The sequence below is a fragment of the Cyphomyrmex costatus genome, unplaced genomic scaffold (assembly GCF_001594065.2).
Source record: "Cyphomyrmex costatus isolate MS0001 unplaced genomic scaffold, Ccosl1.0 scaffold275, whole genome shotgun sequence".
Classification (NCBI taxonomy): Eukaryota; Metazoa; Arthropoda; class Insecta; order Hymenoptera; family Formicidae; genus Cyphomyrmex; species Cyphomyrmex costatus.
The window spans coordinates 296,218-309,809 of record NW_017276855.1 but is presented as its reverse complement, the minus strand read 5'-3'; the positions used below and the strand labels follow the sequence as shown (position 1 = coordinate 309,809).

The window sequence follows — 13,592 nt, the reverse complement described above, 5'->3', positions numbered from 1 at the left end:
ATGTATATATATATATATATATATATATATATATGTATTATATAGGTATATATAGAGTGAGGCATTTAAAACAGATCATCTGAATAACTTGCTTGTGAACTTCAACCTGCTCTACTGTAAAAACTACTTATTGGACGCAATTTTGTTAAAGGAAAAAATTGTTTATTTTAGCATAAAGTATCGTCTTGTACTCCGAATGCGGGATTTTGTATCACCACCCTGTTTATAGATATGTAATATGACAGCATTTATTTAATTCTTATTTTTATGTGTGCAATTAAAATTAAAACTATAATTTTTGCTGGTATATCTGATTCTATGATATTGAACAGAAACGTCCTCTTCTCTTTAAAGGATTAATGAATCAGCACGTATTAAATTAAACATTTTTCGCTGTAATATAACTTAATCAAATCTGTAAAAAATAAATTGTAATATAAAAATTTATTAAAATTTCTTATCTTTGTTGTTCACTGAATATTAAAAAAGGATAAAATGATACATCATGCGCATAATGCGTGAGACGGAATGTAGCCTAATATATGTGTGAATACAATGTGAAAAAAGGCGTCGTGATGACGTGATTAAAGAGAGCCAATCAAACCAATCTCTTTAACGTCACATCTCTGTTTTCTATAGTTCTAGTGTTACGACTAAAATTTTTACTTGACTAAAAATAAAGTAACGATAAAAGTAACTAGTGAAATCGTTACTATTACCCCAAAAATGTAGTTGCGTTACCATGAACATTACTCCGAAGAAAATATAACGTCGTTATCTATTCGTTACCGAAAAAAGTAACTTGTAACGGTAACGATGTTACAAATAACGCGTTACTTGCCAATCCTGAAATATACACACATAATATTATATAATATATATAGTAATATATATAGTAATACAATTTTTATTATAAAGTTTTATAACGTACTATAGATAGAAACGCATTTATGCGTATGAAAAAAATTATACCTTGATTTCGTTTACATTCTGTGGCCGCTTTAAAAATTTATGCAAATCTTATGCAATAGGCACAATTGTAAAAATATACGTATGCTTTCCCTTTATCTCGAAATAATCTGAGGCATTTTATATGAGTGTTTATTCACATTCCTTCATTTGCGTCGATCTCGGTTACATATTTGCATTTTCTTACTTTGGCTTGCTTTTTAAAAATATTTTTATAACATATAATTCGGTACTAAAAAATATTTGATTTAAATAGAAATAAAGTTTTAAAATAAATATGTTTCAAATGAAAGAGAGAAAGGGAGAAAAGGAGATAAGAAAATAGAAAAGAAGAAGAAGAAAAGAGCAAAGTGGTTACTCAATCATCTCCGGCTAAAATGACGTTTGTACTTTAATAAAAAAGAAATAGGTCAGTAAAAGGTATTCTGTGACAGAAATGACAGGTATTAATTATATCAATGTCAGAATGTTTTCTCATTATTTAATATTTCTTCATTTTCTGCTTAAATATGTTATGATTAATGTTTTACGGAAATTTTTCTTAATAAATCGTTTATGTAATTAAGGATTATTAAAAAGGATATTTACATTTGTAATTAAAAGTGTATATAAAAGATAATCATTTTCTATAAATATGTTTTACAAAATTGAATGTACAATATTATAAGGGCTAAATACATATATATAATAAATATAAAAATAAAATTATATTTGTAGTAAATATTCTTTACAGTTTGTTAATAAAAGAAAATAGAATGCGTTCTAAATGTAATTCTACACTAAAGATATAAGTATTAAAATTAAAAAAAGAAATTATGATTTAAATTATAAATTTATAGAACTATTTTAAAAAATATTGTTAAATAAATAAGAATTTCGTGAAAACACACACATTTTCAAGGTATGATATAACTGTTTATTAGATTTTCAGTGGTAATATTTAATACTATAATATTTTGAGTACGTCATTTGTAGACAAAGACCTTCGGACATTGGTCGATTTACCTATTATTCACTCTATTCCGTAATCAAGGTGAATTACTAACATCAGACTGTAAAAAATAAGAGCACGTATTGCCGAAATTTTGTGTAGCAATTTCAGACACTGTGTTGCAATATACACTTTACTTTATTACATTACACCTAAGGACATTTCTCACGTTTCTTGCTTAGAAACATACTGAGAGAGTGTGAAAGGTAAATATATTCGAGCAATGTGCAAAACGACATACGAAGACCTGTTGAAATAATAAATCAGTGGTAAAAGCAAACCGAGATGATAAAATCGGAGCAGAGGTCAAGCAATTAAATTCTCATTATGACAAGAACATATGGTATCTGACATTACTCGTACAAGTGTTCAACCTGACAATTTCTAAGCGCGACAAGAATATGCATCAAAATATCTAATCTTAAACAGTGCGTGAAGGTATCGCATATTATTTGCATACTATCGTTATATATATATAATATTAAAAATCAAAAATTTAAGATTACATATATATAAGATATAATAATATATAAATTTGTGCACGTGTATTTGTGTAATATAATATAAACCTACTTATAATATATAATAATAAATAATAAATATTTAATAGTAAATTTTTATTATACACATTGTAATAAACATTACGGATATTTTATTAACGCTTGTTTCTTATAATTAATTTTTGATTCTAATTAATTTTGTGAAACGATTTTCAACAAGAATATTATAGAGAAAGAAAGAAAACTTTAGAAATAATATTTAGTTCTAAATTTTTATAAAATTGTTAATTCTAAATGTATGCATAATACATAATATGGCTTTAAATTAAACCCAAATTCGCAAAAATAAATATACTATTCATTAATTCGTAAAAACATAAAATTATGTTAGGAATTTGATTCCCGGTCGAGGTAATATTTTTCGCAATAAAAAATTAATTACTTCTAGATTTTAATATGTCATTAAACATTAAGATCGATCTAAGATTACATATTAAAATTGATCTAAGATATGCAAAAATTGATCGTTATAACATGTTCTCATCGGTTTTTATTAGTTTAAATTCTCATGGTCCTATAAGATTTGATATTGTTTATGAAACTATATGTGTGTTACAAAAAATATTTATTAACTTGATTAATACAAAAACAAAATTTATACGATATTTAAATATTTAAATACTAAATCTTGTAGGATCGTATATGTGACACCAATAAAATTTATAACTATTGGCATATTAATAAGAGGTATAATATTCTTTTTATTAATTCTTGTATTGAAAATTTTTTTTTCTTATATATATCATAAAATAAAAAATCCATTTTCTATATATTAAAAAATGTTATTTGAAATATTAGAAAGAATTATTGCGATATTTTGAATATAATTGAAATAATATTGATATCTTTGGCATAGAAGATAAATTATGCGTGCAGAAGGAAAAGAAAAAGTCAAGTTTCTTTACGAAAACATTTACAAAATTGATTTATTTCGTGAATTCAAGGTACTACACGAACGAGAGAAGCGTATTTGGAACAGACGCTCGTCGTGATGGATTTTGCGCTGCTGGGAAAAGGGTTATGGAGCGGGATGGTGTGTATGTGACTTTTTTTGAGGAGAAATTCATCTAGTAATGAGAGTAACCTCCCTTAACAAGGATGGGAACTGTTTCTTTGACGACGACTGGGTGCGGGACTGCGACTGGAACGGTGTGAGAAATGTGGACTGGAACCGGGTGGGGAACAGCGACCTAGAATCAACAAGATATCAAGAATAATTAAAATATTAAATAATTAATATAAACAATGTAAATAATAGAATAATAATACGAATAATATGGATAATATAACTGTTGATTACTTAAAATAATTAATTACTCGTTATTACAAATTTATTATTATTACACAGTTCAAAAACAAAATACGTAGTACTTAATAGATTAAATAATTGTGGCTAATGTATCTGCGTTAATTATATTAAACGAGCATATTTCACGTCAATTGCAATAATCGATTGATGTCTTCAAGTATAATTTTAATTTAGTTACAATAACGCTAAAAATTTTGTCCAACTTAGCGAGCGATTTCCTCTCTCTTGCATGCATTTACCTAGTCGCGTAACGCGCAAATATAAATGACTAAAACCATAATTCTTATCGCAATTTATGGAATAAGGATATCAATTAATTAACAGATAGGTGGGAAATTACTTACACTGAAAACCGAGAGCATCAACGAAACTGTTAATAATCACGTCTCAATTTCTACTTGTTGCGTTAAATAGATAAAGAATTATAATGAAACAATACAGAATTATAACGAGTTAAATACATCATTAAATTGGAATAATTAAAATTTATCAGAAATTATGTTAAAATATAAAGAGACAATGATTTCTTCATCTAGAGAGAGAAATTATAATATAAATTTTGATACTTTTGTTTTGGGTTTTTAATTTTCGTCAAAATTCATTAATGTATTTTCTAATTCGTAAAAATTTAAAAATTATAAAAGTATCACTGTTAATAAAAAATTTGAATTTCTATATATATTTATATAACTATATTTGTTATAATTTACCTTGACGGGATACGGGGCAGGCACGGGCACTGGCACCTTAACAGGGATGTGCACTGGTACAGGTTTCTCTACGGGAACCGTGATGGTCTGGGTCTTGACCACGGGATACGGCGCTGGCACCGGAACAGCAACTGGAACTGGCTTGGGTACTTCAACTGGAACCTGAAGATAACAAAATTCCGATTTTATTATATGTCAAAGCGAATGATATAACATTTATCTGCTCTTTAGTTTTCTTTGTTAAAATGTTTAATACAATTTTTTACTGCTGTTTCAACTACTTGATACTTAATTAAAATTAAATAATAATTAAAATTAGTAAAAAATGTAAACACTAAATTAATGTTAAGACTTTGATTAATTAACTCAATATTTATTTTTAGGATAAAATATTTAAAGTTTATATTATTAAAATGTTACATTATAAAATATAAATTTTGTAAACTTTTTGTTTATATAATTTATTAATTTAAATTATCAAAGTTATGTGCAAAATCATTATTTGTTGCGATATCTTATTCAAAATTAAACTAATCAATTCATACCTTAACAGGGTAGGGGCGATCGACGGGAACTGGATGCGGAACCGCAACGGGAACAGCGACGGCCTTCTCTTTGACAGCAATGGCAACGCTATGGCCTCCCTCGTAACCTCCTAATCCACCATATCCACCGTATCCACCATATCCACCATATCCACCATATCCGCCATATCCACCATATCCACCATATCCACCATCAAGACCAAGACCGCCATAACCAAGTCCATAGTCACCCAGACCGATCAGGCCACGCTTCTTAACCGTCTTCTCTTCGGCAGCGAATGCCGCGGAGATCAGTACTAGGCAGATCTGTAAAATCAAAAAAGAAGAAGAATGTCAGCTAAACAAATCTATAACGATCTGTGAATCGATTAGTTAAGGAATCTATTAAGATCAATATTAATGAATACAAAGACAATTGTCAAATGATGGATAAATATTAACAGAGTTATTGCAATGAATTTTTTAAATTAAAGAACATTTTAAAAAACTTTTTAGTAAAACTCTACAAACGAATGTATGAAGATCTGTAAAAATAAGTATTACTGGAATATTTATTTAGTCTAGTTTTAATTAGAGCTATTAAAATTGATAAACTCTCGAGAAAATTACTCGAGACATTGAATAAAGCGTAAAGCTTTTTTTTTTTTTATTAATCTGCACTTCATAGTTAAGTAAAGCTGTCAACTATGAAGTGCAGATTAATAAAAAAAGAAACTATTCAGTGTGATTCATAATATAATAATCTTGATAATTCTAATTTAATTTAATTATTTTTAAGAATAAGTAACTGTAAACAAATTAATTGATATCTGCAAAACAATATTAACAAATTTTATAAAGCTGACAACTATCACGATCGAGAATATCGATTCAAAATTTGAAGGATCTGTGGATCTTCACACGCAAATTGAACTTCGCACAAATAACAGATTTTCCTAATTTTTGACATTAGGCCTTCCAATTTTGCAAAAAAAAAAAAAAAAAAAAAAAAAAAAAAAAAAAAAAAAAAAAAAAAAAAAAAAAAAAAAAAAAAAAAAAAAAAAAAAAAAAACACCATGACAAAGCGCAGTAAGCATAAAAGAAATTAGATTGGCACGACGAATCCTAAACTTCAATCTGATTAAGCATTATGTCCGAACAAAAATGTTTTCAGCACTGCTTCTTTAACTTTGCTCGGAGATGTGACAGCACGTACCAAGGCCCTCATGTTGAACGATACTTTGGCGTGATACTCGCGCGTGAGTAAAATAGATCGGTTTCTGTCGTTGTCGGGCTGGAAAACCACCCTTTATATAGGGAATTGACTTTCATTTCGCGCACCCTGCGCCCCGCCATTGGCGAGGGAAGCCAACGGCCGGTCTATCGCCACACCTACCCACAGTCTAACACTATTTACCTATGATATACTGCACACAGATGAACGTATGTTATAACATATAATGTGCAACGGTTGTATAACACGTTAAACGTGCGCAAGCTGCCGTTGGTAAATGGAGCGCGCGCTTAGCCACCACTTTATGCAGATATACGTGCATATGTGAGTGCATTTCGATGCCACAGCCTTAACGAGACCATTTTTCCACCTGTCGAGAGATCTACCTTAGCCGTGATGTCACGTGCGTCATTGAAAAATTACAGGATCTTGCTAGTGCTCGGCGATATAACAGTCCTTTTTCTCGCGGTCATTTTATTCAAGTCTTTCGTTATGAAATCAGAATTTAATTAAACCGTTTAGATTGTTATTTATAAAATCGTGTGTTGTGTAAAATATATTTTTACACATCGTATTTTTTTAAACTATCTTTTTTATCAAAAATCAAAGTTGAAGATGTATCTGTAGTTTTAATTATTTATTTAAAGCTTAATTGAAATGCATAATAATACAATTCAATTAAAAATTAAAGATAAAGGATTTATAACGTATAAAACTTTAGAAGAAAAAATAAATATCAAATGAATATATAATAACAGAATATTTCTATATCTTTAGATAATTTAAAATGTCAGTTTGCTTTAACAAAATTATAATTGCAATATGATTTAATAAATAGTAAAATGTATATAAACTATATAAATAAAATGTATTTAGATGTACATATATTTGTAAGGGAAAATTATTTTATAAAGGTAACTTATTGTTATTATTATTTTAAAAAGCACTTGTTATTCCATTACAGTTGCTTAAAAGCTAAAGTTATAATTTTTGTTATTTTTTTCACCAAATTTTGATGATGTTTTCAGAATGGCAATTATCCATATTGTTAATTTATTAGTTTTATAAGATTTAATGTTTACGGTTAATGACAAAATAGTTCAAAAGGGTTTGCTTATATGCATGTTCCATACATATGTATTATGCACGAAGTAATGTTAAAAATGACGATTATACATTTATTATCTTTCTCGAAAAAATGTAATTGCATTACCATTAATGTTATAAATAAGAAAGTGTGATACTGTTATCCATTTGTTATCGAAAGAAAGTAATTGTAATGATAACAACGTTACAAGTAATAAAATGTTACTTCCTACAATCTTTTAATCCTATACTCTATATGTATGTACGTATAATATATATTGCACATATTTAATTCTAATTTCTCTGTTACGAGATATCTTTCTTATAATGCAATGCGATCATGTATAGATACGAAACGACGAATTTCTGACTACGCAATTCACGCATAGCACAATATTAATTGTAACATGTGAATTTATACTCCTTCGTGTCCGGCGGCTGTTGGTTAGTGCAAGATTGCTTAATACTTCATTACGAGATAAAGCAGCTAGTTCACAGTGCTAATATAAATCATGCGTTGAGAGGAAAGTAGTGTCTTCTATTGCGGTGCATTATTATTACGTTACGCACCGTATACGAAGTATACGCAAGGTAGCAATTTTGCGGATTGTTATCATCTGCGAGATTGATATGTTGGTTTTATGGCTGTAAAAATTATCATTAACAGTGTGAATCAGTAACTAATTGATGTACATTAAGGCGATTTTTTTTATCCCTGCTTACCAATTGATTTATAGACAATCTCGTCTTCTTGAGAAATTAGTTGTTAGTTTACTCTCACGTCCTTCATAAGTCTCACTAGACACTTCTCATCTACGTTTTGAAACGAGGATTTTATTTATTATTTATGAAGAAATGTTGAAAAAAATCACCTTTAGAAAATAAAATAGAAAATTATATCTTTGAATGATCACATGGATATTTATGAAATTTTTATATTTTAATAAATGATACTATAATATATTTCAAAATGCTATTAATAATATGGGGATTTATAAAACTTTATAATTTTGATATTTTATTAACTTAAGAATTTTTTATTTGTCTTTTAATTTTTTTTATTTGTGTTCTATTTTTCATAAATTATATAATAAGAAAATATATTGTTTTAATCACAAAATAGTAATTAATTGTTTAAATCACGACATTGCGACAAATAACACGTAACATTTCTAAAGTGATATAAGGCGATTAAGTCTGTCACGTCGGTACGCAGAATGGACACCCTATCGTTTCACTACGCCCAAACGAATTGTGTTTTCTGGTTTAATATTCATTTATCTCTCTTTGAGTACAGTCCAAACACCATAAGAAGGCACTTGTATATTTTACGAGCGGTAGTTTAAGTTCTCGGATTGTAAATGGCGTTTTTATATTATTTACGAGTATTCAGTACGTGTATGTGTGTGCAGGGAGAGAGGTGGTGTATAAAGGTAAAATGTATATATCTGACTTTGCAATTTTGCATTTTTATTCATTATCAGTTCCATGTTAAGTTTCACCATTACTTTCAGGCACTCCACGTATGTCGCAAATAGTTTCGTATTTTTTGAAAAGTTATTTCTGATATTTATGGATCGATTCTAGGTAAAACGTAAGATTCTCATTATACTTGTTTTCGTGAAATTTGTAAGAATTTATAACTAGTAAGAAGCTGTCTGTAAAGATATCGTGTAAAGGTGAGATTGTATATAAAGCACTTAAAAGTTCTTATAAGTCTTACGAGAATATGTTACGAGCCTTATGATTCTGCTTAGAATTTATACATTAGTTTTGTATGTAAATTCGAAATATTATAACATAGCATGTTTGCACGCGCGTGTATTTAAATTATAATATCAATTTAAACATCAATAAATAATATCTGTAATTTTATGAAATTAATGTTACACAGAAAATAGTGGAATATTCAAATCTTTTGCAAAATAAGTGGTGATTAAGTTATACTTCGAAGTGAGAGGCAAGGATTGATGTTCGTTACCTTACAAGATACTTATCAAGATATTATTATCATATAATTAAATCCCAATAAATTTAATATAATTTATTTCACCATAACATCCGGAGTGCGACTATCCAGAATAATTATATTTTGCTATTTCTCTCAAAGCAAGGTTTGAGCAATTAATCTACACGTATTATTACGTAGTAACGGAATGATGAGATTATAGAGATATTTAATGCACTATTCGGAAAAGGTTCGCGTTTTATCGTTTCCTGCGATTACTTAGTGCGAGCTTAATTTGAATTAAATACGAGCAATTTGTAGTAGAATGTAGCGGTCACACGGTTACTTGCTTGTCTGATTTGGGTATCTTTGATCGGAGCGCAGCTAGTTTGCTAATCTAATGGTGCATGTTTTGATTGATCTCATTATCCGGTGCTTACCTTAGGATTGATATTGATTAATGCTTATCGTAGCTATATGTAAATGGTCTATCAAGATGTACCTGTGCATTCGATCTATTGTAACATTATTAAATTTTGAATAAAATAAAAGGATTTTAATAATGCATATTATTATCTCATAAATTCAATTATTATTATTTGTTAATATAACTAATTAAAACATTTTTTAATTATTTTAAAATTATTGTTATACTTTAATAAAAAAAAAAAATAAAAACTATTGTCTATTACTTGCTATTTTGTTGTAAGTTTTGTTATTAATGTTTGCTGTAATGTACAAAATATTAACATAAACATCAAGGTAACTACTGATATATGTAGATAAGTTGTTGCACTGTTACTTATACATATATTACCATGTTATACATCAAATAAAGAAATCATAAGTATGTATAAATAGTGATTTATACACTTATCGTTAATGATCAGTTTCTTAACTGAAAAGTAAATAGAAGTAAAAACTAGTGATATTTTGCAAAAAGTAAATAATAAAGAAACCGTTATAATGTCAACTTTCAAGGACATTTCGATACTTTGGAGATAATTTCATAAATTTCGCGTTATTCATGAGATGTTATACAAATTATCATATTTATTATCAGATAAATTGCGCTATTGTTTCGCTCTATATAGCATGTATACTTTTGTAGTTTTAATTTTGAAATAAAATAGTAAAAATTATATTATTTTAAAATAATAAATTATATTATATTTAAATTATTGATTATATTTTTAAATTCATATAGGACTCGCAATAATTTAAGTGGTTCGAGAGGAAAAGCATAGATAGAGACTGCCATAAATGTAAAAATACGTTGACGTCATTTCTTGAGGAAAGCAGAAAGGCGGCTTAAGCCAGTCCTATTTTATATATTATATATATATTTATATATATATATAAGATGTAATGACATTATAAATAAAAGATATAACATAATAAAAAGATCTAAGCAAATTTAAGAAAAAATAGAAATATATTGGTTCCAAAATTCAAAATTTAACACAGTACAAAAAAGTGAATAACTATCAAATTTAAATATACTAAATTTATATTAAACTTTACTAATTTTGTAAGTATTTCAAATTTAATATAGTTGAATATTTGTTTCACATCTCGTATTTTGGACTATATTGAACGAATAAATATAATTTTCAAAAAATTTATCGCACCATAGGCACCCTTGTATCGACGACAGGTCGGATGTAAATTGCATCAACCAGCTTTTCTTACGCGCACAAAATCGCCCGTGCGTGAAACGAGAGCCAGGCTGTTTTTTGACACGCTCGAGCTCGTATTTATGTCTAATATTGATCCAGTGTATTAATCGATCGATGAATATCGGAGAAACATCGAAGAGCGGTCGCGAACCTGAGTGACACACCTCCGAGCATTATTTCCGTCTGGCCAAAGGCTGGTTCTCGATCTTGATATTACGTTACACAATCGTGCGCCGCCTCGGCAACGCCTCTCTTTGTAACGTCATAGCCGAGAAAATAAATAAGTTATCCTTACACTATCCTATAGAGAATGGAAACCTGCGAATAGGTTCAGTAACTTACAAATACTAATAATAGTAATATATGTATTAATAATATTCATGAAGGAGATAACGTAATTTTAGACTATCAAGTTTCAACATTATTTGTGCATAAAAATTCTTTGACATTTATCATATTATTTATATACTGTATCATTTTTATTAAAGTTGCGTGATTGGATAATTAAATTTTAACTATAATAATAATTAGCAAATAAAAATAACCGTACAAAACATCAAAATCGAGCAATTTAAGCGTAAAATTAATACATTAACTTTTAATACTTGAAATTATATACAAAAATGAAAATGTTTTGATTAACAGTCTTCATTAGTTCATAAATCAATATTTATAAAAAAATAATAATTTTCATTAATTATATGAACTGAATAAAGATGATCGACTCAGTGTTAGTCAAAATGTTTATCATCATTGTATATGATTTTAAGTATGAAAAATTAATGTAAATATTTTTAAATTAACATCCAAATTTTTTTAATCTATCATTAACCCAATTCATATATGACTCGTTCTTTAATTTAATAATATTTAACAGAAAATAATTTTTATATTTATTATTATATTAGATAGAACTTTGATTGATATTTTATCTCACTCAGTATTCTTCAAGTTTCACACCAGACATTCGTAATAAGACTGTGTAAAGATTACAATTAGTCTTTTACAACAACTTGACAAAGTCATTACGACGTTCGTGTTTACGATTATTTTTACTGTAAATTTCTGTTGGCTTCACGCTTCTTGGCCAGGATCGAGTCGATATCGAGACACGAAATCAGTAGAATGATACTAACAACGTACGTACATGCGCGTGCGTTACAAAAATCAGGCAGGCAAGCGTGTTGCAGAATACGAACGTCATTGCTTGCTCGCTCAAGCCACAAGAAGAATTTGCCTTAGCGATAATTATGAGTCACACGCGAGAGACCCGCGGCACTCAAGGGAGATTTTGTAATGAGAGACATGTCACCGTTAATAGCCCCTTCTTGGTGCCAGGTTGCACCGGCGACAATAGTTGTTGCTCGCCGCAAGTCAACCGGATTTCACATTCCCGCTTTAGAAGGCTCAGCAGGAACGAGGATTTTTCTGTGGTTTCCCGGAAGTCTCAAGATACGCGGAAGCGTGGTACTCGCGTGACAATCTTGCTGAGACCGGAGAAAGGTCGAATTCCTTGCGGTTTACCTTGGCAGATTAATTGGACAGATAATCTTTGAAAGTATCTAACTAATTTAATTTTACAAAATAATATAAATTTAATAAAAGTAAATATAAATTTTGACACTACCGTATGTCAATTTTAATTTGATTACTTTTTAGCTATAAAATTTACGAATAAGTGCACGTATATATATATATATATACAAACCGCAAGAAAATAATGTCAGGGGATAAATGAATAAAGAAAAGTTCATTATTCAGGTTATTTATTCAAATCGGTCAGAGGTGTTTTTTTTTTACAAGATTTTGCCTCTTGCCTTCGTTATTTATTCGGTAAGAGCGACTTTTGGTATTACGGATAAAAAAGGCGCGAGCGTATTACTTTCGGCGATCGGATCGACGTGTACGCACAAGGTAACGTAACAAACGACGGACCCGATCCTGTGTCGCTCTTACGTAAGATGCAGATCTTGATATAAGTGCGGTACGGTTGCAGTTTTCACCGGTCGGGTCGCCAGAAAGTGAGAGTCACAGTAATGGGATTTGTAAAGTCTCGTAATTTTTATAATCATATCAAAGAATTGATTATAGGAAAGGAGAGAGGGGATGAGAGCGAGAGAAAGAGAGAGAATTTTGAGGAATTTGTAAGAATTGGTATAAAATTTTAAAATATATATATATATATATAAATTTACGCACAAAAATATCAACTAAAATACGCTTTCATCGAACGAGATTCTTTATTTCGCTACGATAGATTTGTGAAAATTTATAATTTTTTAATTAGTTTTACAATTAGAGAAAGTTAATAAGGTATGTACGTGAATTGATAATATATAGGTATTATATTAAGTTTATAAACGTGATTAACTGATTAATAATATTTGTATAAGATACAAAAACTTCTAGAGGAAAATTTTATAATAGTACAATTCTTTCTTTTACATCAAGAACTGTTACTGTTCTTTCTTTACTCTCGTTTTTGCCTTACTTTAACGGTCTTTCTTCGCTCGAGCAGCGTTTCCTTTGTCTTTCACCGTGACGTGTAACGTCAGACACGCCGCTGTATTCCGCTGCAATGA

General features: G+C 28.8%; 1 protein-coding gene across 1 annotated transcript; it reads right to left on the bottom strand.

Moving 5' to 3' along the window:
* Positions 1 to 3,420: 3,420 nt before the first annotated feature.
* On the bottom strand, positions 3,421 to 6,336 carry LOC108774838 (cuticular protein). Its single transcript, XM_018541045.1, has 4 exons — positions 6,280 to 6,336; positions 5,085 to 5,390; positions 4,540 to 4,701; positions 3,421 to 3,710 (listed from the first exon to the last, which is right to left on the bottom strand). The coding sequence occupies exons 1-4, from the start codon at positions 6,289 to 6,291 to the stop codon at positions 3,588 to 3,590; spliced, it is 603 nt and encodes a 200-aa protein (XP_018396547.1). The 5' UTR covers positions 6,292 to 6,336; the 3' UTR covers positions 3,421 to 3,587.
* Positions 6,337 to 13,592: the final 7,256 nt, after the last annotated feature.